Here is a 25,000-nt window from a genome sequence, read left to right as displayed (position 1 = left end):
ATTACTCATAAACGTGGATGGCAAGAAACAATAACAAAGACCCGAGTGATATCAACTTCATTCTATCTATATGTTAACGATGGCTACGGTTCACCCCGTGCTGAGGTCAGCAAAGGTCACGTTAGACACGAGAGTTTGCGTGTTTAAGCACAGTTCTTTCACGTTAAGGCGATTTACCGACCGTCTTTCCCTTCAGTGATGGCTGTGACGGGGACGAACCCCCGCCCCCTTGTGCCGTGCCGTGACGAACGATGAATGGTGGCGCGTGCCTACGATTTCACGCCAGCTTAGATAGGGCCGGGAAAATAAGGAATAATAGGCGAAGTGAGGAGTGAGTGTCTTTTGATTTTTTTTGTTTTTGATGGTGTGTCGAAGGTGGGGAAAAGAGATGAGGGGGTCTGGTGGGTGTGTGTGTGTGTGTGCGGGGGGGGGGGGGGGGGGGGGGGGGCGAGGTGTATCATCATAATCGTCAATACTTTCTTCTTCTTCATCGTCGTCGTCGTCGTAGTCGTAGTCGTCGTTGTAACCATCATCATCATCATCATCATCATCATCATCATCATCATCATCATCATCATCATCATCATTATTATTTTCGTGGAGCTACGATATGACACTCATCTTTGAACTGGGAGGTCCAGCGTTCCAGCCCCCGCTTTAAGCGGTGGATAATTGAGTCCTAGGAAAAGACTCTTTCCTCACATTCTCTCGCCGCACTGAGATGTAAAATGAATTCCTGGCCATTAACGACGTTATCTTTGTCGGAAAAAAAATGTTATGTCGCCTAACAGGCGTCATGTCTCAGTCTGCATGTTACGCGTTGCTGTTGGCTTGGGACTCATTGTAAAGCGTATTGAGACACTTAGTGGATACAACAAGACCACGAATTGTACGATGAGTTTCTAATTATTCATCATCCCAATTAAATCGATAATTACTAACATATTATATATATATATATAGATATATATATATATATATATATATATATATAATATATATATATTCCCGGATCATCATCATCATCATCATCATCATCATCATCATCATCATCATCATCATCATCATCATCATCAGCCATTGAAATGAGGGAGCGAGCATCGTCTACCAATAGTACGAGGTCTGGTCACCGCCAAAACGCGATACACTCTACGGAGCCTTTCGTTGAATGACACCCTTTTTGGCCAATTTTTAAATATGTGTTTTTCCACTGCGTGGCAGTAAACCCCCATTGAGCCAAGCCCCCCCCCCCCCCCCCCCCCCCACAAAAGCCCCCAAAAAACAAAACAAAACAAATAAAAAAAAAACAAAACAAAAAACAAAAAAAAACCCAACAAAAACAAAACTTTTAAATGCCACAGTGTGGCAGTTATTCCCCCTTGAGCCAACGGGTTGGATTGAGCACTTTGATCTCTTGTCTCGCCGATGACAATGACAACGACACGGCCTACAGCCATTGAAATGAGGGAGCGAGCATCGTCTACCAATAGTATTAGGTCTGCTCACCGCTAAAACGCGATACACTCTACGGGGCCTTTTTCGTTGAATGACACCTTTTTTGGTCAAACTTTTAAATATGTGTTTTTTTTCCACAGTGTTGCAGCTATCCCCTCTTGAGCCAACGCCCCCCCCCCCCCCCCACAAACCCCCCCCCCCCCGCAAAAAAAAAAAAACAAAAAAAAAAAAAACAAAAAACAAAACAAAACTTTTAAATACGTGTTTTTCCACAGTGTGGCAGTTATTACCCCCTTGAGCCAACGCCCCCCCCCCCCCAAAAAAAAATAAAACAAACCCAAAGAAAACAAAAACCAAAACAAAACCAAAACCAAGAAAAACCCCAAAAACCCAACCCTACCCCCCCCCCCCCCCCCCCAAAAAAAAAAAAAAAAAAAAAAAAAAAAAAAAAAAAAAACCCCACAAAAATACAACAAAAAAAAAAAAAAAAAAAAAAAAAAACAAAAAACAAAAAAAAAAAAACCCCGGATGCACACGAGTTGTTGCATGTTGGTGACTCCTCTAAAACTGAGGTCCTAAATGCGATTAAATAAAGGAATTATATCCGGTAAGAAGAAGGATCACGGGATTGACGACGACAACGACACTCTGGCCTACAGCCATTGAAATGAGGGAGCGAGCATCGTCTACCAATAGTACGAGGTCTGCTCATCGCCAAAACGCGATACACTCTACGGGGCCTTTCGTGTTTTTTCTATAGATAGTTCGAAGATGACGTCACTCACGTCTTTGTTATTGTTTTTTGCCATCCGCGTTTATGAGTAATGCTCACTGAACTGTATTAACCTGACTCCATCAGTATTGAAACTAAAAATAATGAAAATCCACATACTCTTAGAAAACGGTTAAAAACTGACCTTTTTCTGAAGGGCATATAATTTGGACTCTTAGTATGTATTTTATTATAATAATATATTATGCTATCATCGAATTTATGTGGTTTTGAACATGTCAGTTCTATAATATGTGTGTCTGATACATGATGTGTTGATGTAAAGAGCCACTGAGCAATTTTTAATTGGAACTAGGCACTGCTCTATATAAATTCATTATATTCAGTGGCGTGTCATGCTTACAGTATAAGGTGGTGCCCGAATCAGAATAACATGACGTAAAACATGGTATATTTGTAAATACAAAAGAAAGAAATTAAAATATACAGAAAAGAATTACTCAAATCAATAAGAGACGGTTTATACCATTTCTCAGTTTTATATATTTAAAAAATGCTGTAATCCATTTTGTAAAAGATGGATGCAGTGTCAGGCACCAAAATCAACCACTATAGCCACGCCCCTGATTATATTCATATTTTCTTCGTTTTGATCTTTTTTTTCAGCTTTCACATGTCGATTTACAGACATTATGATATGGGTAACCTTCACTTTGATATCATCCTTCATGTATGAAAGGGTCAAGGCCGCTATGCATTCATTTCCACCCCCTTGTAGCGGTAAGTCGATTTTAAATCTTAGATATTTTGTCATATTATATGTCATCTTTCTTTCTTTCTTTCTTTCTTTCTTTCTTTCTTTCTTTCTTTCTTTCTTTCTTTCTTTCTTTCTTTCTTCCTTCTCTTTCTTTCTTTCTTAAAAATTTTTTTTTTTAAATTTTTAATTAAAAACATTTTTGAATTTTCTTTTTTTCTTCCGAAAATGAAAACAAATTCCCTCACCCTTCCAAAGACAAAGCAATACAGTGTCAACAAATTGCAGCGTATTGATGCTATATTCACAACATCCGCCAGCCGGATAATATGATGTACCAACATAATATACTAAAACTGTGTTTTAACCTCGAGCGTTTATAGTCTGATGGATAGAATTTAGTGAGAACTAATCACCAAAATGGCTGTCTAAAAACAATAACAAAGAGACGAGTGGGGTCCATTTCCTTCCTTCTAGAATTTTTTAAACGAATGAACAACGAATTCAAGAATGTGCGGCTATTATTATTATTATCTCGGGACGGCTTGTTGTAGGATAAAATTGATTTATAATAAAATGGATGGTGCATCTTAAGGAGGAGGCACCTTTGTAAGATAAAGATCTGCAAGTGTGTATGAATGGTGCCAGACAAAGTATAACCCATCGTCTCAAAACGGTATTATGTCGGAACGAACCAGATGCTTAAAAGCCGAATTTAATGTGAAAACCGATCAAAAATATAAATTGTTGGCATTGACTTAACTTGACTTAGATGCCTTTCGCGTCTCGACCGAAAGATCGGGTCGCCTTGGCTGTTTCCAGTATTTCCTGTGTGAGGTGTCTCCAATATTGCCGGTCCTCTGCTAGGGTTCTCAGATTTTCAAGGTCCCCTGCCGTTATGAGACTAATGCTTTGTCCAAGTGTTGTGAGGTTTTTGTTTAGGATCACGGGGAGTGTTGTGATCGGTCTTCCTCTGAAAAGGTTCCCGTGTTTTTGGAAGTATCCCGACATGGCTTGGTTTGCTGGTATGTTTTTGTCCCTGCGTAGTATGTGACCGAAAAGTTGCCATCGTTGTTGTAAAATGTCAAGGGAGATTGGTCTTTCTTTTGTGATCTTATAGAGTGATTCATTTGAGATCTTTTTGGGGTATTTGATGTCCAGTACCCTTCTTAGCTGTGTGCGATGGAAGGCATCCAGATGTTCTTCTTCGGATTTTGTCAACGCCCAAGTGCCGCAGTTATACAGAAGTACCGGTTTTACAAGAGCATGGTACAGTTTCAGTTTGGTTTTTCTCTTTATTTTGTCACCTCTAATCCATACATTGGTGAGTTTACTGAGTGCGGCGTTTGATAGCTGTTTTCTTCTTTGTACATCCTCGGTGTCTCCAATTAGTGAGCCGACTTTCTTTGTTCTTTTCCATTCCTCTTTGTTCCTCGATATTGTTGTAAATTCGGTTTTATTGGCATTGACTTGGAGGTTATATTTCATGAGGGTATTTTGTATGATGTCTATATTTGCTGGTGTTGATCCAATAAAATCGACATCATCTGCATAGGCGATTTCTCTAGGGATTGCATTCTCAATATGAGTCGTTGGTTTTGGAATGACTTTTCGAACTTCTTTCAGAGCGTGTTCTAAGTATATTGTGAACAGAATCGGGCTCAGACTATCTCCTTGGGGGGTCCCGATGTTACTTTCGAACTGCGTCTGTTTTGTGGCCCCGTATATCCTTGGTTGTATCTTTGTGTTGCTGAGGAGAAATCGGATTATTCGGAGCTCGTCTTCGTCTACTATTTCTGTTAATATCTCCAAAAGTTTTCCTCTGTCGATCGTATCAAAGGCTGCGGACATATCGATTCCGGTTATTGTTATGGATATGTTTTCTTTGAGTGCCTTTGCTGCCAACCATTTATGTGTCCATACAACGTCCGATGTGCTTCGGTCTTGGCGAAACCCGCTTTGGCTATGTGATAGATAATTTTCTATTTTCGGTCTAATTCTGTTGAGGACAATAGTTGACAGTGTTTTTCTTATGGTATTCAGTAATGTTATTGGGCGCAGGTTGTTTACGGGTCCTTTTGTTTTTCCTGGTTTTTGTATTGTAATTAGGACACCGCTGTTTATGTCCCAGTCTTTGTGTGTTGAGAATGTTTTGTTCATTATGTTTGCAATGCTCAGATCCAGGGAGAGGGTACCGCATTTCAGCAGTTCAGCGGGAATTTCATCTTCGCCTGGGGATCTGTTATTGTTTAGGCACTTTATGCTATTTCTAACTTCAGTTGTTGTGATGCGGTTGTTTAGGTCTCTAGGGTTTCCTGAGAAGGGCGATATTTGTGAGACTTGTTTGTGAAATTTCTGCTGGAAGTGGTCAGTTACAATGTCAAGGATATCGTTGGGATTTGTTGTCTGTTTGCCAAATTTATCCTGTAGTTTTGGGTTCTCGAATGGTTTTCGGTTCAGAGATTTCGTCGCTTTGAACATAGACGATGCGTTATTTTTGTTGGCATTAGCATCCTAAAATATGGTATCCATTCTCTTCAATAGAAAATACAAACTCAACACAAGTCTGATATTTCTGGCTATAAATTCCATTCTCAACATCTTTACCAACCCGACTTAATACCGTTTTGAGGCGAAGGGTTACAAGTAAGAAAGAAAATTACAAGAAAAAAAGAAAAGACAAACCATCACAAATATTCAGTCTACCTCGATTGGGGATCGAACCTCAGACCATCTGATTACCAGATTACGGAAATCAGAAGGTCTAAGGTTCGATCCCCAGTCGAAGTAGATAGACATTTTTTGGGATGTTTTAAAATTTTTTTTTTATTTATTGCATTTTTCCTTATTGTTTTGTCTGTCACCTTTCATACACACTTGTTCAGATCTTTGTCTAATAGTCTAGGAATACGGTAAATATTCTGTTATTTGGCATCACAGTGTCAATACAACAATAATATGTGACCCATCGTCTCCAAACTGTATTATGTTGGAACGAACCAGATACTTAAAAGCCGAATTAAATGTTAAACCTAGTCAAAAATATAAATTATTAGCATTAGCACCCCAAAATATGGTATCCATTCTCCTCAATAAAACATACAAGTCTGATATTTCTGGCTATAAATTCAATTTTCAACATCTTAACCAACCGGACTTAATACCGATTTGAGGCGAAGGGTCACATATCGAAAAATTTATCGATATTTCCTTTCTTTTTCTGAACACAGTGCATTGTGTTCCAGTTTTCTTACATAATAGATTCAATAGTCTGGTGTCACGTCGCCCAGCAACCAGCAGCTTGGTTCTAAACAAAGAAAATCGGAACTTTTTATTCTTCATGCTGGCTAGAACTTTTTTCATATGTCATGTAATCAGAATGTATAAAATTCAAAACATGATCAGATTTATAATGTTTTTCTCCTCTGGATACACTTTTATGCTCGTCGGAGAAGTATTTATTTCATAAGGGCGTCCGCCAACGCTCCGATAGTTTAGAACCAGTTACTAAGTTAACCCGCGTCATTACGGGGGAAGTGACGTCACGACTGTTGAAGCGTATTACTGGGTTCTTTCGATAACGTGTAAACCCGTGATTAAAACTTTCATGATATGTTTTTTAACGTCATATATTGAAGATACAGATGATCTAAAAAAGTCCTTTTTCTTTTTATCAAATTTATTTATTTATTTATTTATTTTGTGTCTTTCGTTAGAATAAGTTACTAATGTTAGTGAGTAATATTGGTGTAAGTGTGTGTGTGTGTGTGTGTGTGTGTGTGTGTGCGTGTGTGCGTGCGTGTGTGTGCGCGTGTATTCGTGTATGAATGGAAACGTATCTGTGTGTGAGTTTGTGTACATGTGTATGTTTGTGTTTGTTTCTTCACAAGTATTCTCAGAATTGTCAAAGAAAGAACGTTCGAATGACAATTAATATTGTAAAGCATCGCTGAGCTTGTATGTGGAAGTTGAGCGCTATGTAAGTAGGTTATTATTATTATTATTATTATTATTATTATTATTATTATTATTATTATTATTATTATTATTATTATTATTATTATTATTATTATTATCATTATTATTATTTTTGTTATTATTATTATTGTTATTATTATTATTGTTATTATTATTATTGTTATTATTATTATTATTATTATTATTATTATTATTATTATTATTATTATTATTATTATTATTATTATTATTATTATTATTATTATTATTATTATTATTATTATCATTATTATTATTTTTGTTATTATTATTATTGTTATTATTATTATTGTTATTATTATTATTATTATTATTATTATTATTATTATTATTATTATTATTATTATTATTATTATTATTATTATTATTATTATTATTATTATTATTATCATTATTATTATTTTTGTTATTATTATTATTGTTATTATTATTATTGTTATTATTATTATTATTATTATTATTATTATTATTATTATTATTATTATTATTATTATTATTAATATTATTATTATTATTATTATTATTATTATTATTATTATTATTATTATTATTATTATTATTATTATTATTATTATTATTATTGTTATTATAGTCATTGGCTTCTCTGTTGTCTAAGTCATATTTCTTGTTTCCGCAAGACAAGCTGTTTCCTGGGTAAATGACCATTCTTTTACATCTGTTGGGTTGTCTTTAAGACCTTTTATATTGCCAACAATAACATCAGCGACGGGGTTGGGAAGTATACAGCATTCCACTATTCCTGTATAGTATGGGGTTTCTATGTACACATTAGCTGTTTCAAAGGTTTCGACACTGAATGTGATGCATTGTACCGTTTTTCCAGTTTTGTCTTCGTCGTTGATCAAAGATGCTTTTATTCCTACTGTACTGCATCCTGTGTCTCTCAATATTTTGCAATCAGTTCCATTAGCTTTGCCTTCACAAAAAAATAGCGATCCTGTCTTGTGAGTTTGTGTTAAAAGTGACATACCTTTCACGCAATACACATTTATATTTTCTCCTGACATTACTCGTGTCTGATTGTTTACACTTGTTTGGAGTGATGCATTTGCAGTTTCTTTTGGATATCCCACGATTTTGTAACATTTGTCTGCTGTGTGGCCTTTCATTCCACAATATTGACATTTGAGTATAGGTTTGTTGGTTTTCTTTTACTTGATATTATTGTCAGTGCTATTTCTTGTTTTGTTTTGATAGGATCGGCTATGGTCTCTATTGAACTGTTTGTTCCATGGTTTGTTACTATGGTCATCTTGTTTCACTTGCGTGTTCCGAGTTATTGATCTGCTCGTTCTATTTGAGTGCTTGACTTTAGGTGTATATGGACTCTGAGCAGCGGCAGCGTAGTATGGTTCCTTCAATGTTCTGTCAAGGGGTGTCAAGGGATGTGCGCTGTTAATGTTTTCTGCGTAGATTTTTAATTTGTCCACATTTTCTGGCTTTCTTTCTTAAAAAAAATGCGACTAAATCTGGGTTGTAAGCTTGATAAATTCGATTCTTCAACGTTAGATAGTAAAGGCCTGCAAAGTCGTCTTGTTTTACGTTTGCCAACTCAAGCCATCGATTTAAAAATTGAGTAATTCGGTTCACGAATGTATTAAAGTCTTCTCCACTTTCAGGTTTTGCAGTGTGAAACCTTTCCTGGTAACCATCTTCCGTTAATCTAAATCTTTTTAGTAGAGCATCTTTAATTTTGCCATAGTCATCTGCATCTTCAGTTGTTAAGGTATAGAAAACTTTCAGCGGTTCCCCAGATAAGCAGTTAATCAAGGCTGTGGCCCATTTGCTTTCCGGCCAACGATAACCTTTAGCCTGAACTTCGAATCGGTGTAGGAAGGATTCTAGACAGTCTGAGCGTTCATCGTAGGTTGGCATGCGGGGAAGTTTCATGAGAAACTCATCCCCATTATTATGTTTTCTTTCATGACCGGTTTTTTGTTTTTTCAATTTCCAGCACCATTTGGGTCCTTTTGGTTTCTTCTTCTGCTAAAGCTATCTGTCTTTTTAGTTCCTTTTCTTGGACTCTTTCTTCTCGTTCTTCTCTACGTATTCTTTCTTCGTTTTCTTCCCTACGAATTCTTTCTTCATTTTCTTCTTTTATTTTCTCTTCGCACCATGAAAATATTCTTTCCTGGGGTATTTCCAAGTCCTTTGCGAGACCTAAGTATCTTTTATATGCTTCCATGTTGCAATAAATTAGATACGATATTTTATATTTATATATTGACAGGATACTGTTACTGACTGTTTTATTTATTTACACTTACTGGAATGAACTGTTCTATTTTTTTCTAGAAATCTCTCTCTCTTTCTCTCTCTCTCTCTCTCTCTCTCTCTCTCTCTCTCTCTCTCCCTCTCTCTCTCTCTTATTTCAACTTATTATGTATGTTGAATTTGATGCCTTTTATCGTTATATCTTATAAAGCAATGTGTCAATACAATGCGGAGTTATTATGACTTGTGTCGATAACAATGTGTCAATCACGTGCACTCTAAACTATGTTACTACAAAAAGTTTATCACCAATGTGTGTTACTCGTCGTTAGTTTGTGTACAATTATTCGCAATGGCGCTAATATACTAGAGTGTAATAACAATAATAGGATGCCAAAATAATCCCAGGTTATCTATCACTAAATATAACACGACGGCTAGTAGACTCATTTTTTATTCTTTTTAAAGACTCACTTTTCAGAACATAATATATAAGTGGTTTTCGATATCAGTAACATGTCAAAAATGTATTTAAAACAAATCACTATGCAAAACAAATCACGATGTCTATAGTTACTATGTGATGCCCAACTCATGTAAAAGAGAATAATGAAGGATATATTTACCAACTCAGTTCGTGGCTGGGACCTTTCTCTTATTCAATGATTGTTCAACAATTGTAATTAGGCAGTGCGTCAACGTTGTCTGCTTGAAGTCTGCCTGCTATTTCGTGGGCTGCAATATGACATTAACGGTTTCCTGAGCCAAATAAAATCCAAAGCTCCTTAGATTTTAGCTTTTCAGCAAAATGAATGGCAAGCACAAACACATCAGTATTGGCTGTTCTTTTAAAATCTCTTGCTGAGTGCAATCTTTGGCATGCAGAAATAATCGTTTGTCAGCTTCTTCGTGTTTTCATTTATAAATGGCAGGTTGTGGTTGAAGTGCTGGTGGCTTTTTTTTTTGACAAGTTGAGATTATTGATCTCATATAACATCTAGTCTTTGCACTAATTGATGATAAACGGAATGAATACATTGTCTGCATATTCTTGAAAAGTGCACGATGCACCGGTGGATGGACGATAAATGCACAATCAAGCAGTTTTGCTTCTTTAGGTGACGTGCCAAATGACTGTGTGGAGTTGTTTTCTATCTGCTCAATGTTAGATGGATCTGCTAATGATTTGTCAGTGACAAACTCCTCATCATCCATAAAACTCTAGAGACTTGTTCTTACTTTAAAACATTGTTCACCTTTGCGTAAAAGCTCTGAGTAATGATCTACCTCCCTCCCGGAGTAGAGAATAATAGTTTCTCTTGTGCTAGTTTGTATCATTCCAGCTCCTGTCCACCCACTCTCGCTAATGCCTAAGATATCTAAGTCATAACGTTGCATGTCAACGGTGACTTGTGCCAGCTTGCCAGCACTGTAATTGTTCAAACATTCCAAAATCTATTTTCGTCTCTGCTTTTGCGGCAAACAGATATTCTCTCATTTTCCTGTCAGAAGCTTCCTTGTGGCTTTCCACACTGCCATTTATAGGATCCTCTTCCGTTGGCTCTGAGGGTCAATTGTTCGTCTGTGAGTTCATTCTAATTTCCTTCGTTGCTGTTTCTGTAACAATGTTGTTTTTTTCTCCCTCGGATGGGGATGTTAGCTTAACACAAAACCCCAGACTTGAGGGACCAGGATTTATTTTGGAGATTCACTCTTAGGCTTGTTGCTCTCCCGAGCTATAGAGTCCTTCCTACTCTTGGTATAATTTTGGAGTGACCTTCTCCTAGATTGATTGCGATCCCTCGCTTGCTGAATAATCTACACAACGTTAGGCTAATTTGTTCTAGATCTCGAGCTAGACATAGATCTAGATCTTTTTCTAGACGGTATGCGTACAGTAAACACTTTCACATCACAGTCTTCACACAAACCTGTAGCTTTTCTTAACACTGGAGTCTACAAAAAAAAACATAGTCAATTCTAACTTGTCTAAATCCACGAATCCACACTGAACTGATGATTAGAGCGTTACTAACTAAGCACTAAATTATCAGAATATTTCCTACCATTTAACCCGTTCCGTCCATTTGATTATCTATATCAAGTCAACGAAAAGACACAGCATGCAATCTGTAATTCCATATCTACCTAGTATATGCAAAACAGAGGAACATAAGTCATTTCCACAGTTACTGAGTATGCATCACAATATTGTTACACATTGATGAAGGAATTGCATCGCAACACCTCATGACCCTAGGTATTGTTTTTTCAATCATCTGTCAAATTTGTGAGAGATGCTCAGGATCTGTGGGATATTTGCTTCGGTTGAAAGGTAAGTACTCAGGTGGCTTCGGGTCGTTGGTTTACGATTATCGGTTGATATCAGGGGCAAAATATATTTGATTTTAAATTTTCGAGTCAAAAATAAAACCACTGAAATGTGTGCTCAACTAATTTTAATAAAATACACGGTAATTGACGTAATTTCCAATAATGTATGCATTGTATGTTGATTGAATAACCCGAGACTCATACTGTATGGTTTTTGCTTTTAAAAAAGGCAACAAGCGGTCGCGGAGGAACCGTCAATTGGAACAATCTATTTCCAGCTTTTTATGTCGGTTGAATAACCTGGGACAACTACTAAACAGCAATTGTTTAAAAAGGCATCCATTTAAATAGTTTGAAAGGCATAGCAACAAGAGGTCACGAAGGAACCATCAATTGGAACCGTCAATTTCCAAGAAACTAGGTCAGTCGTTCATGTCCTTGTTAACAAAAACTACGTCACAATCGAGCAAAACTGATGTATGGAAAGCCATACGTCCCATCAACAATAGGATGTCTCCAAGATTTTGAAACCGCTGTATCCCTTTTAAATGAAAGAAATAAGCTTGCCTCTATTAAAATTCTAAACCTGGAGATTAAACTGCGTATATTACATATGTTTAATCACTTTAACTAAAAAGTGCAAAGTTAAAACATTTACCGTACACATTATGAAGAGTGTTTAACAGTGATGTCTGAAATACAAAACAATAAAATATCGGTAAGCTTTACAATAGTTACAAAATGTGTTCACAACACTGAGTGATTGGATGATAGGTGAATGAATCGTTATGGAATGTAAACATATTGAAAACAATTCATGGATGAGGGAAACAACAAAATGAAATGAGTGATATAATAACAAAGTGGACAAGGAATGAATGAATGAATGAATAACTGAGTGAATAGACGAATGAATGAATGTATAAATGTATAAATGAATGAATGAATAAAGGAATAAATGTATGAATGATTGGATAAATGAATGAATAAACGAATGAATGGATGAATGAATGAATGAATGAATGTATGAATGAATGAATGAATGAATGAATGAATGAATGAATGAATGAATGAATGAATTAATAATTCATAAATGAATAAATCAAGGAATGAATGAGTCAAATGCTATTCAATTTAAATGAAAGAATGAATGGATAAATTGCTATTCCATTTAAATGAAGAAATGAAAAAGAAAAAAAAATTAAGTTAATCCTGTAAAAAGGGAGTTCAATTAAAATATGATCAAGTGGGGCAATTAAGAGTTTTACAATTTAAACTTTAAAGTTTGCTTGAGATAGATAAAAGTAACTAAATAAATCCAATTCTTTATATGTGTCCCCTCCAAAATGTCATGGTCTCAAGTAAGTAAAGAGCTACTCGACTATGCATAAAGATATGTAGAATAAGGTCCCAGAATTTACTAATTACTTTAAATGAAAAACAATTAACGATTTGTTTAAGATGAAATAAAAAGAAAGATGAAATTTAATTAAATGAGACAAATAGTGATTGTGGTAGTTACAAATAGAAATGTGAATATATTATGTAACTTATGATGATATAATGTCATGTTTGTAAGGCTACGTTTCCAGGCAGTTAAAAGGGATGGATTCTATATTCCTCCGACAACGGGCTCAGGTTTGATCCTTGATGTGTCGAAGACTGCATGATCAAAGGTAAAAGCTCCGGCGTCTTGATGGTGGAGATAAAAATATCCACAAAGTACCAAAAGATAAAAATCTTCAAATATATATGAGGAATGGAGCGGCTGGCCGTCCGGCATAGATTGTGGAGAGAAGTGAGTGTAGAATGTTAGACCTATCAGCTTTTATAATAAATGGCTACGTGACAGAATGTAGAACGAAAAGTATTCACAAATTAGAAATTAATTCGAGGGAAGGCTATAAAAGGAAAGATGATCTAATATTAGAAGGTAAAGTTTTTCGAAGCCTACCGAAATATAACTGGAGTGAGATGAATTCAGTTTTTATTAAAATAAAAATTAATAAAATAATTGTGAACAATCTTTACTGTGACACGACCGTCAGAACGGTTTCTCGAACTCAAGGATATGTGACCCTTCGCCTTAAAACGGTACTAATCCGGGTTGGTAAAGATGATGAAAATTCGATTTATAGCCAGAAATATCAGACTTGTGTTGAGTTTATGCGATTTATTGAGGAGAATGGATACCATATTTTAGGATGCTCATGCCAACAATTTATATTTTTGACCAGTTTAACAATTAAATTCGGCTTTTAAGCATCTGGTTCGTTCCGGCATAATACCGTTTTGAGACGATGGGGCACATATGTCATATAACGAGCGTTTTGTTTTCATTATTCTATCTAGTATCAAATACAGACGAGTTAAGGGAGAATCATAACATCTCTGAAAGATACTTTACATATTAAAGAACGCAATTCCATCAATTTTGTTTACATACAAAAAAACAAATACAAAGAAAAATAACACCTACCCTTGCCCCCCCCCCCCCCCCCCCAAAAAAAAAAAAAAAAAACAACAAAAAAAAACAAAAAACAAACAAAACAAAACAAAACAAAACCCGAACAAAGAAACAAAACCCCATACCAATGATCACACTAACCCCTCCCCGGGCCCCCCTTTCACCCCCCCCCCCCCCCCCTCTTCCCCACCCACTCCACTACCAAATAGAAAGAAAAAAAAAAAGAAAAAAAAAAAAGAAAAAAACCCCCCAAATTTCACGATTGAAACGGATGTATATAGATATATCGACGCTTCATTATTTACACCATTATATGTAAATAACTGTAAATTATTTGCCGCTAACTCTTGTAAATCTGTCAGGCCCTACCCAGTCAGCTCTGCCAGTAGGACTCTTGAAAAACCTATATTTTAAAATTTGGCCAGAAAACTCGTCCTTCAAATATCGATCGATTTAAATGACTCTCATCTTGGCAAAATAACTCTCAAACCTGGGACTTCGCGAAGTCCCAGGTTTGAGAGTTATTTTGCCAAGATGAGGGTCATTTAAATCGATCGATATTTGAAGGACAAGTTTTCTGGCCAAATTTTAAAATATGTTTTTATTTTCCCATAGTGCAGCCGATCTGTCGTTTTTTACGACATCTTTATAAATCTTTGACTCCAGGAAAACTTATTGACAAAACCCTCTAACCTTTCAATATGATAAACAGGTATCAACGTTCGCTTATCAACAGGTCTGATTACCGAATGTAAACATGGGCTTGTTTTAACATTGTTGAAATGGACAATATGTGACCTTTCGCCTCAAAACGGTATTAAGTCGGGATGGTTAGGATGTTGAAAATTGAATTTATAGCCAGAAATATCAGACTTGTGTTGAGTTTGTATGTTTTATTGATGAGAATGGATACCATATTTTAGGATGCTAATGCCAACAATTTTTATTTTTGACAGGTTTAACATTAAATTCGGCTTTTAAGCATCTGGTTCGTTCCGACATAATACCGTTTTGAGATGATGGTTCACATATTTCGCGTTGGTTGAGTGTATAGAACAGTAAAGTTAGGTGCCCCAAACGTAAACAATAACAAGTTGCTAGTGATTTCCGTTAGGGACCGGAAAAATTTACGCACAATATAGGTCTCCCAATTTTGTAGTTTGAGTTGTAGGCAATACACTTTCAGTATTGAAAATATGTTTACATAAAATCTAACAGTTGCAGAAATAATAATATAAGACTAAATTATTATGAAAATCAGGCTCCGAATAATTCTCGTTTTGTTCATACCAGCGCAATAATTTGCTCTGGTCTAAAAATAAATAGACGTAACTTTTGATAAATTTTACCTTTTGTTCCATAAAATATCCATATCTAGACATTATTTGATGCATGATCGAGTATTTATGAATATGTGTTTCTTTTGCCACCTAACAGCCAAATTTTAAAGGTTATTTTCTTTCTATTATTTACATTGGAACGTGAGCTGTCAAGACAGGAACATGTGGTTTGCCATGTGCTTCTCGACCTTTGTTTACGTTTGGGGCAGCAAACTTTACTGTTCTATAGATAGTTCAAAGTTGACGTCACTCAGGTCTTTGTTGTTGTTTTTTTTGCCATCCGCGTTTATGAGTAGTTCTCACTAAACTGTATTCACCATACTATAAACGGTCATGACAACACATGTTTTTGTGTGTTGGCCAGTTATACTTCCGGATGGCAATGTTGTGAATTTCTTAGCCAAGCGCACACTATCTATAGGACATAATAATATTTTCATTATAACATTGTGTCCATAGCAATTTGGGTCATAAGACCTGTAAATGAGTATACGTTGGCTTGAGAGAATATTTCCATAACAAAAATGTGCCCATAGCAATTTGGGTTATCAAACCTTCAAATAAGTATACGTTGACTTTAAAAAATGCGCTTTTATATAGAGCAATATCCACTAAACGTGCTCAAAGCGCTTTACCTGGCCACTGCAACACTTAACATGTAGTATGAGACATGACGCCTGTTATGCGATATTATATTACATTTTTTTCGGACAGATGCAACGCTGTTAACAGCCAGGTACTCATTTTTACACCTGAGTACGCTGAGAGAATGTGAGTACAGAGCTTCTTCCAAGGACTCGACTATGCTTTGACTGTTACACATTCTGATCACAAGGCATATGAAAAGTTCTAGCCAGCATGAAGAATAAAAAGGATTGATTTTCTTTGTTTAGAACCAAGATGGCCGCCGTTGCCGGGCGGCGTGACATCAATTATATCACCATTACGGGTTGGGTGCTTGTAAAATATAAACTGGATCGAAAGAACCCTTAATCTTTCCGAGTCATTCATCATTGTGGACAATCTTTAATCTATAGATACCATGCGCTTGACTAAAAACTCAACATTGCCATCCGGAAGTATAACGGACCAATACACAAAACTCTGTGTAACCTTGAATGTTTAAAGTTAATGCGGTTTAGTGAGAATTACTCATAAACGCCAGGGTGTTAAAAAAAAAAACTTTAGCAAAGACCCGAATCAACTTCATTCTATCTATAGATAGTATGCGCTTGGCGAAGAAGCTCATAACATTGCCATCCGGAAGTATAACGGACCAACACACAAAACTGTGTGTATCCATGAACGTTTATAGTTTGGTTAATACAGTTCAGTGAGCATTACTCATAAACGCGGATGGCAAAAAACAATAACAAAGACCTGAGTGACGTCATCTTTGAACTATCTATAGATCACCGTAAAAATTGTAGTCAACGATTGCAGAATATTTTCGCACATTTTATTGGTGTGAAATAAGGTGTAAAAGACAGCTGATTGGTGATTGTAAATAATCTTTTGGTGCGCATGAATACAAATCAAACGTTTTTAGTTTTGGTCAAATTGTCATTCAAGCAGGAGATAATTACAAATTATGGTAAATTGAAGTACTGATACTATACCATTTGGCTACAAAATATATAATAATCTTACTTGAAGGGGTAGAATAGACGTATTTTTTCATTTCTTTGTATTTATTTAACTTATTATATTTTTATCGTGCAATAACACATACACGCAAGCTCGTTGTGTTGCTAGGCACGATAGAAATAACACGTTTAATAAACACAAAGATATGAAAATATCTTATATTATTATTAGCCCTGAAAACTGCAAATCGTTCCTATTTCAAAAAGGAAGCTCTGGTTTAACAATCTCTCCTTACCAACTATAGGAAAATCGTCACATTCGTTAGGATACAACCAACATTTTTCTTATTCAAATTTATTTTGTACATCATAAATTTTAAAGAAAATGAACAGTGTGTTGCAGAGCATGTTTTGCTAAAGAAATTATTCATCGCAAGAACTTACTGCTATTGAATTTGAGTGATAATATTTTTTGTGTGTGTGTTAGATGGGTGTGGAGTTTCGGGGACAATCTTGGTAAGGAGAGAGTTAACTTAAATAATAATATATCCTCTTGGATCTTGTTAAACACGCCATAACGCCGACTTGAAACAATTTCAATCCATATTGTTGTTGGAATCTATAATTTCCTGCCCCATGGATTCAAAGAACAATTTCACACACCGATGAGAACGACAGTTCACAATTGTAATCGTGCAGTTTCCAGAAACGGTCCTTACTTGAAATGACACAAAACTCAATGCCACCATTGTTATTAGGCTGATCATGGTCCCACGAGTTGTTCCACAAGTCTGTACCCTGTTGGAACTTCTCACCGCTCACCCAGAAAAATGAATTATTTCGAGAGACATTTTCTAATCCAATCCAAGTGCTATCGCTGATTTTCGACTTCAGAAAATCAAACTTCTTCAGAGTGTTACTCATAAACATCGTTCCTCCCATGTTCCTGCACGCGTCTTTAGCTGTACTGTATTTCATTTATGTGGCTGGGATGAAGGTACACACAACAATATCGTTTACAACCTCGAATGAATAGCCGACTGTTTGATCTTCGAGTAAATAGATCCGTTGACTAAATCATTCCAAGAGAATGATGAACTGGACTTGACAAGTGCGTATCCCGGTACACAAGTCTTGTTCACTTCATGGAATTGGACGCTGTTACATCTTGCAACATACCTAGCCAGACATTTTCTGATACATTCCAACCTGGACTCAGAATTCCAGTTATCATTATTCCCTAATGTCTTCATTCGAATTTTCCCCGAATCATTTTTGATGAATGACCACGTTGTCATCATAATATGTCCAAAATTTGTCACAGCACAGAGTAGTAATAGTGCAATCAATAGAACTGAACATCCCTTCATTTTTGAGTTTGTGACAATATTGATTTTTTAAAAAAAATTATTTATTTTTTAATGCCGAAGAGAAAATCCAAGAACGACAGCTCAAAATCATAAATTCTCTTTCTCTCGGATGTAAGGAGTACAAAAGTGGCAATAACGCCATAAATTGCTTCTTTTATTTCTTATGACTTGACCTATTAAGCCTTCCGCGTTTGATTTTAATTCAAATTCACAGTTTCGGCCAATCCTCTTATTTTTGCGGTAAAGATTATCTAATAATTTTCTGTCTTGTGCCTTCTCTCTGGTGTTTGATAGTTATACCAATGGTGTGAATCCGGTTTCTTTCTTATATAAAGGGAGACAATAAAAGCGTTTTGATCAACTGTTAATAATGACAATAGGCTATATAAAGTGAAAAGATGTATTGTCATTAAACTGTTTACCCAGTATTCCATTAGATACTCAATCCATGGTCGTCAACAGCTACAACCGATTTCAAATCGATACAATGCCAGGAAATCTTTGATCGATATTCAACTTGTATTCAAAAATTATTCAAAACTTTGGTGTTGATTTATCTTTGTTACGTTGGAGAATAAATACTAATTCTAGCATTGATAAAATAAAAAAAGCAACCTCCCCCGCAACCCCCCCCCCAAAAAAAAAAAAAAAAAAACAACAAAAAAAAACAAACAAAAAACAAAAACAAAAAAAACAACAACAAAACAAACAAAGACAAAAAAGCAACACAAAAAACAAAAACAAAAAAAAAAAAAACAAAAACAAAAACAAACAAACAAACAAACCAAAAAAAAAATCAAAATCAAAACTAACAAAACAACATCAAACAATTTTTTTTAAAAACGTACAAACAAACAAAAGAACAAAAAAAAAAAGACAACACAAAAACAAAACAAAACAAAACAAAACAAACAAACACACACATAGACAGGTCCCATATCTCATACATTTATTTCGAAATTCAATTTCAGGGGTCTGATTCATTCCGCCTGACATTTGCATATATACAGGTCTCACAACCGAACGCAAATATTGTGGCGTAGTACACACAAATGTGACCCTTCGCCTCAAAACGTTATTAAGTCGGGTTGGTAAAGATGTTGAAAATTGAATTTATAGCCAGAAATATCAGACTTGTGTCATGACTAGTCATGAACTTTAAAACGAGGTCAACCAATCAGAAAGCGCTTTGCCACGACGCGCTCAGCCGTCAGTTTGGTGCCAAATCGTTTTGAACTTGTGATTCGGGCTGTAGGGGGGCAAAATGGCTTTGTCTTTTACAAATGAAGATCAAATTAGGATGGTGTTTTGTAAAATTCGGGGAAAGTACTCGTCATATTCATATGAAAGTTTACAACCAAAAAGAAGAAATGTTCATGTATTACCTTGTCAGCGACAAAACCTCCACGCCCGGTAGTTTTAGAAATATTTTACTCCAAAGAGTAAAAATCTATTTTTTCACGGTCTTCTGGTGATCGCACGAGTTTTGTCGCTTGACATAAATTGAAATGACCTTTTTTTCTAACTGTGTGCCAACTTTCAGTCATATTCATCGATAAACAGCGTCGTAATTAATTTTTTAAAATAGCATATACGAAACGGCTTCGTCCCATATTTTGTCGCGAATTTGGGCACTTCGTGAGCGAAAAAGAGGCCCAAAGATTTGTGCGGGATAGTCATTGCTAGACAATATCGGCTCCACCATTACAAACCATCACGACCCCTACCCACATACACAACAGTCGATTTAAAGCCACGACAACTGCCATTATCTTATCGTCGTCGTTATCGTCAGCACCACCACCACCACCATCATCATCGCTGACGTCACTATCATTGTCATCTTTCATATCGTTACCACCACAACCATCATCACCATCTTCGCAGTCAGTTGTCATCAGCATCACCATCCCCATCCAACTTAATTACTTTACGGCAACAACAGCGGCGACAACAGCAACAACAAAGGAGTACAGATGACAAAAACAATTTGAAATGTGATCTCATGAATGCCCGCTCTGTGCGAAATAATAAAAAAAAATTATGTCTTTTCCGTTACGATATCATAAGATACCATCGCCTGGGCATTCCACGAAGGAATATTGATAATTCATCAAACAAGATGTCTGATGTCAACAGGAATCACCCATATTGTCCAAGTGAGCAAAGTGGGGGTTAATAATCTTGCTCAAGGAAAAAAAAACGAAAGTGCCTGAAGCGGGGCTCGAACCCGGGTCATCCCGGGTCACAGTGCAATGCCTTAACACACTCGGCCACTTCGTCTCCTACTTCGTGAGAAATAAATATGTGTTAAAAAATGGTTTTATCCTGAATATATTCGTTATTACAGAAACTTGGCTGACATCTTCTGACACTCTAACAATAAACGAGGTAAACCCCAGCGGCTATTCATATGTGACCCATCGTCTCAAAACGGTATTATGTCGGAACGAATCATATGCTTAAAAGCTGAATTTAATGTTAAACTGGTCAAAAATATAAATCGCTGGCATTAGCACCCTAAAATATGGTATTCATTCTCTTCAATAAATCGTATAAACTCAACACAAGTCTGATATGTTTGGCTATAAATTCAATTTTTAACATCTTAACCAACCCGACTTAATACCGTTTTGAGGCGAAGGGTCACATATCATCAAGAAAATAGAGACCAAAGACGTGGAGGTGGTTTGATGTGTGTTTTCAGAGACCAATTGAATATTATCAAAGGAGGAAAACGAAACTTCGACTCATTTGAATGCATCGGAATTCACTTTAGCCATAATAACACATTTTAACGTCGTAACCATTTACAGACCACCACCATCAACTAAAAACAAGAGTATGAATACAGGTTTTATAAAAGAGTTTGAAGACTTTCCCAATGAGGAAAAACACTGAAAATGGAGAAATAAATATCCTGGATGATTTTAATTTTAATTTCCATGCCGAGATTTCGGACAACTTCAGGAAACTTCTAGAAGTATTCAATATGACACAAAATGTGAAAGGACCAACTCACGAGGATGGACACACCCTCGATCTCGTTATCACACGGTCCATAGATACTTCCACTAGTGAGATTAGGATCAGAAGCCCAGACATTTCAGACCACTTCCCAATATTTTTTAAGGTCAATGTCCCTGTCCCAATTTCAAATCGGCGTATAGTCCTCTATAAAAAAAAACCGAAATATATAAATCACACCAAATTACTTGATCAAATTCGGGAATTGGACATTAATAATAACGTTATGAAAACATACGGCGTCACAGAGAAATGAGATCTTATCTACACATCTCTCAATAATTGTCTGGAAAAAACATGCGCCCCTCTAATCCAGAACGATAGTCCTAAGGCCAAATTCCAGATGGTTCACTGCTGAAATCGGTAAGGCAAAAGCATGCCATACGTCATAAGGAGCGTACTTGGCGTAAATCTGGACTAGAAATTCAAAAACAAATGTATAAAAAAGCCAAAAATTATGCCAATCAACTAATAGACATACCGTGTGAAGGACACTCGGATAAAAAGCAAACGTGATTCTAACAAGCTTTATGATAACGTCAAAGAAATGACCACACCATCGAATACAACAAATCTACCTACAAATGCATCTCCAAAAGAACTCTGTGACAAATTCAACACATTTTTCTCAGAGAAAAGTAGTTCCAACTAGACAACAACAGCGCCACAATACAATCTTATCCACATCCCAGCACGACATCACTAGTTGAAAAAACAAGCCATGTGACTTCATCAGTGGACACAGCAACAATGACTAGGCACGTGACATCGCCTGAAAGAGGAACATCAACTGAAGAGACACTACAGGAGGACACAGCACTTTTCTGCACGACACGACCGACTAAAACTATGAACACCCGTTATAAAATGTTAACGTCGTTTGAACCCGTAACAATAGAGGAAGTTAAAAATATATTGTCAGATATGGCGAATAACTAACTTGGGTCATAAAGGCATGTGCAAATTATTATCTTGCTCCAGCGATTGCATCCATCGTAAATGAAAGTCTAGTGTTGCCCGATTTTCCAAATATGCTGAAACATGTCTTGGTTAGACCCCTGAAGAAAAAATCAAATCTTGACTGCAATGAGTTTCAAGAATTTTCGACCTGTGTCATGCTTGAATTTCATTTCAAAATTAATTGAAAAAGTCGTTGCTATATTAAACATATAGAGACGAATGCCTTAAATATTAAATTTCAATCTGCCTACAAAGCCTCACATAGCACAGAAACGACATTGCTTAAAGTTTTTGATGATATTGTAAATGATATAGATAATAAAAGTGCTGCGATGCTCGTTTTACTAGATTTAAGTGCCGCATTCGACACTATCGATCAAAATTTACTTCTGACTAGGCAACGTAATCAATTTTATATAAGTGGCACGGTTATGGAATGGTTAAAGGAATATTTGTTTGAAAGAACTCAGTCGGTAATTATAGAAAACCATGTATCAACTCCATCCATTTTAACGTGTGGAGTGACTCAGGGATCTATTATCACCCCCCTCCATTTTACAATGTATACTGCTTCCCTTTCTGATACGTTATCCACCTTTCCCATTGATTTTCATTTTTATGCTGATGACACTCGGCTGCATACAAAACTCAATAATGATTCAAAGCTGTCATCAGTATCTGTTATGGAAAATTGCATTGCTAACATAAAGGATTGGATGAAACTAAACAAAGTTAAATTTAATGATGACAAGACAGACACAAACGAAAAAGAAATTTAGATCATATAACAGCAGTTCTCCAGGAATTGCACTCGCTTCCTGTTAAGTTTAGGATAGAATTTAAGATATTGTGCTATGTTTTTAGATGTCTGGATGGATTGGCACCTGAATATTTGCAGGAACTGATTAAAATATGAACCCACTCGAAATTTAAGATCATCCTAATCCCAACTTCTAAAAATTACCACCTCAAAATCCACTTTGGGTAAAAAAGCCTTTTCATCCATTGCTCCACGCCTATGGAACGCACTCACTCAGTCCTCTGGCAAAGTCCTGTGAAAATGTATCATCTTTCAGGAAATGTATGAAGACTGAGTTGTTCTGTGAGGCTTATTTTTAATGAAATTGAAAATAGATGTTGCTTAGAGTTTGTTTTTGTATTCATGCTTATTCTGTAGTTTTAGTGCTTTAAATATTTGTTTGTTTTGTTTTTTAAACATTTATATTATGTAAAGCGCCGCAGAGCACGATTAACGTGGATGTTTAGGCGCTATGTAAATTCATTCTTTATTATTTATCTATTATTTATATCATTATTTTAACCAGCTTCATCTTCTAAGAAAATTCATACAACATTTATGCCCATCAGTAATAAACCTACAATGTACCACTCATGTTCTGAATTTGAATATGAATCTGAATGTTCTCGAAGTTGAATCAATACGGTTCAACAGTCGTGACGTCACTTCCCTCGTAATGACGCATAGTAACTTTGTAACTAGTTCAAAACTATCAGAACAATGGCGGACGCCCTTATGAAATACTTCTCCGACGAGCATAAAAATGTATCAAGAGGAGAAAAATATTATAAATCTGATCATGTTTTGACATTTATACATTCTGATCATAAATGATATGTGAAAAAGTTCTAGCCAGCATGGAGAATAAAAAGTACCGATTTTCTTTGTTTAGAACCAAGCTGCTCGTTGCTGGGCGACGTGACATCATACTATTGAATCCTATTCTGAGTGTTTATTTGTATTCGAAGGCGGATAGATTTCCTGAATGTGACAGCCATTGCTGTTGGTGTTTAGGCTAAATTTTGTTGATAATCTTTTCTTGAAATGTGAGTAAATATCATGTTGTGTTCACACATGATTCGGAAAGAGCGTTCCAGTCTTTGATAGTTCGAGGTGCAAATAAATATTTAAAGATTTTTGAGTTTGTAGATTGATGTTTTAGTGTTTTTGAGCGGGTTATCAAAAGTGGGTTAGTAAAATGAACAGAAAAGTGAGCTAGAAATGTGACCCTTCACCTCAAAACGGTATTGAGTCGGGCTTGTAAAGATGTTGAAAATTGAATTTATAGCCATAAATATCAGACTTGTGTTGAGTTTGTATGTTTTATTGAGGAGAATGGATACCATGTTTTAGGGTGCGAATGCCAACAATTTATATTTTTGACCAGTTTTAACATTAAATTCGACTTTTAAGCATCTGGTTCGTTCCGACATAATACCGTTTTGAGACGATGGGTCACATAATATAATATATAGTATCAATTTTTTAAGTATCGAGATATTGTATCGTATCGATATCAAAAATTTGTTGTATCGCCCAGCCCACCCACCACTTGCTGTGAGAAAACTCTGTCAACCAAGCATAATCCAGTGTGTCCAATCTTTCTTCCTGCGACGGGGTGGGGGGGGATGGGGGGGAGAGGGGGGGGGGTCATATATAGGGATGGAGAGAGTCTATAACTATAATATGTAGACGGTGGAGTCAAAGCAACACTTAATTTTAGACCTTCGCGACACACACATCAAAGCGTCTTGTTCAGAGTGGGTCCTTTGTTCTCTGAGGGTGGGGGGAGGGGGGGGGGGTGAGACGGAGGGGGAGGGGTAAAGGGGCGGGACTTGCGACCGACCAGCCGTAAGAAAACAAAAAAAAAATATTAAGAAGAGGGAGAAAAAAAAAAGGGGGAGAGGAAAGTCAGTCGTACGGCCGGAGACCGATTGTTACAAC

At 36.1% G+C, this 25,000-nt stretch overlaps 1 protein-coding gene across 1 annotated transcript in view; it reads left to right on the top strand.

Annotated features, from left to right (window-relative positions):
- LOC144958573 (thrombospondin-type laminin G domain and EAR repeat-containing protein-like) overlaps nt 1-25,000 on the top strand; it is a 90,359-nt gene that overhangs the window by 13,127 nt on the left and 52,232 nt on the right. Inside the window, exon 3 of the mRNA XM_078890643.1 lies at nt 2,855-2,968. Coding sequence (XP_078746769.1) covers nt 2,855-2,968 — 114 coding nt within the window. The remainder of the gene's footprint in view (nt 1-2,854; nt 2,969-25,000) is intronic.

Source organism: Berghia stephanieae, chromosome 13, assembly GCF_034508935.2.
Source record: "Berghia stephanieae isolate SIO BIC M18660-M18661 chromosome 13, UCSD_Bste_1.3, whole genome shotgun sequence".
NCBI lineage: Eukaryota > Metazoa > Mollusca > Gastropoda > Nudibranchia > Aeolidiidae > Berghia > Berghia stephanieae.
The sequence above is the reverse complement of the archived record's forward strand: the minus strand, read 5'-3'. Positions and strand labels throughout refer to the sequence as shown.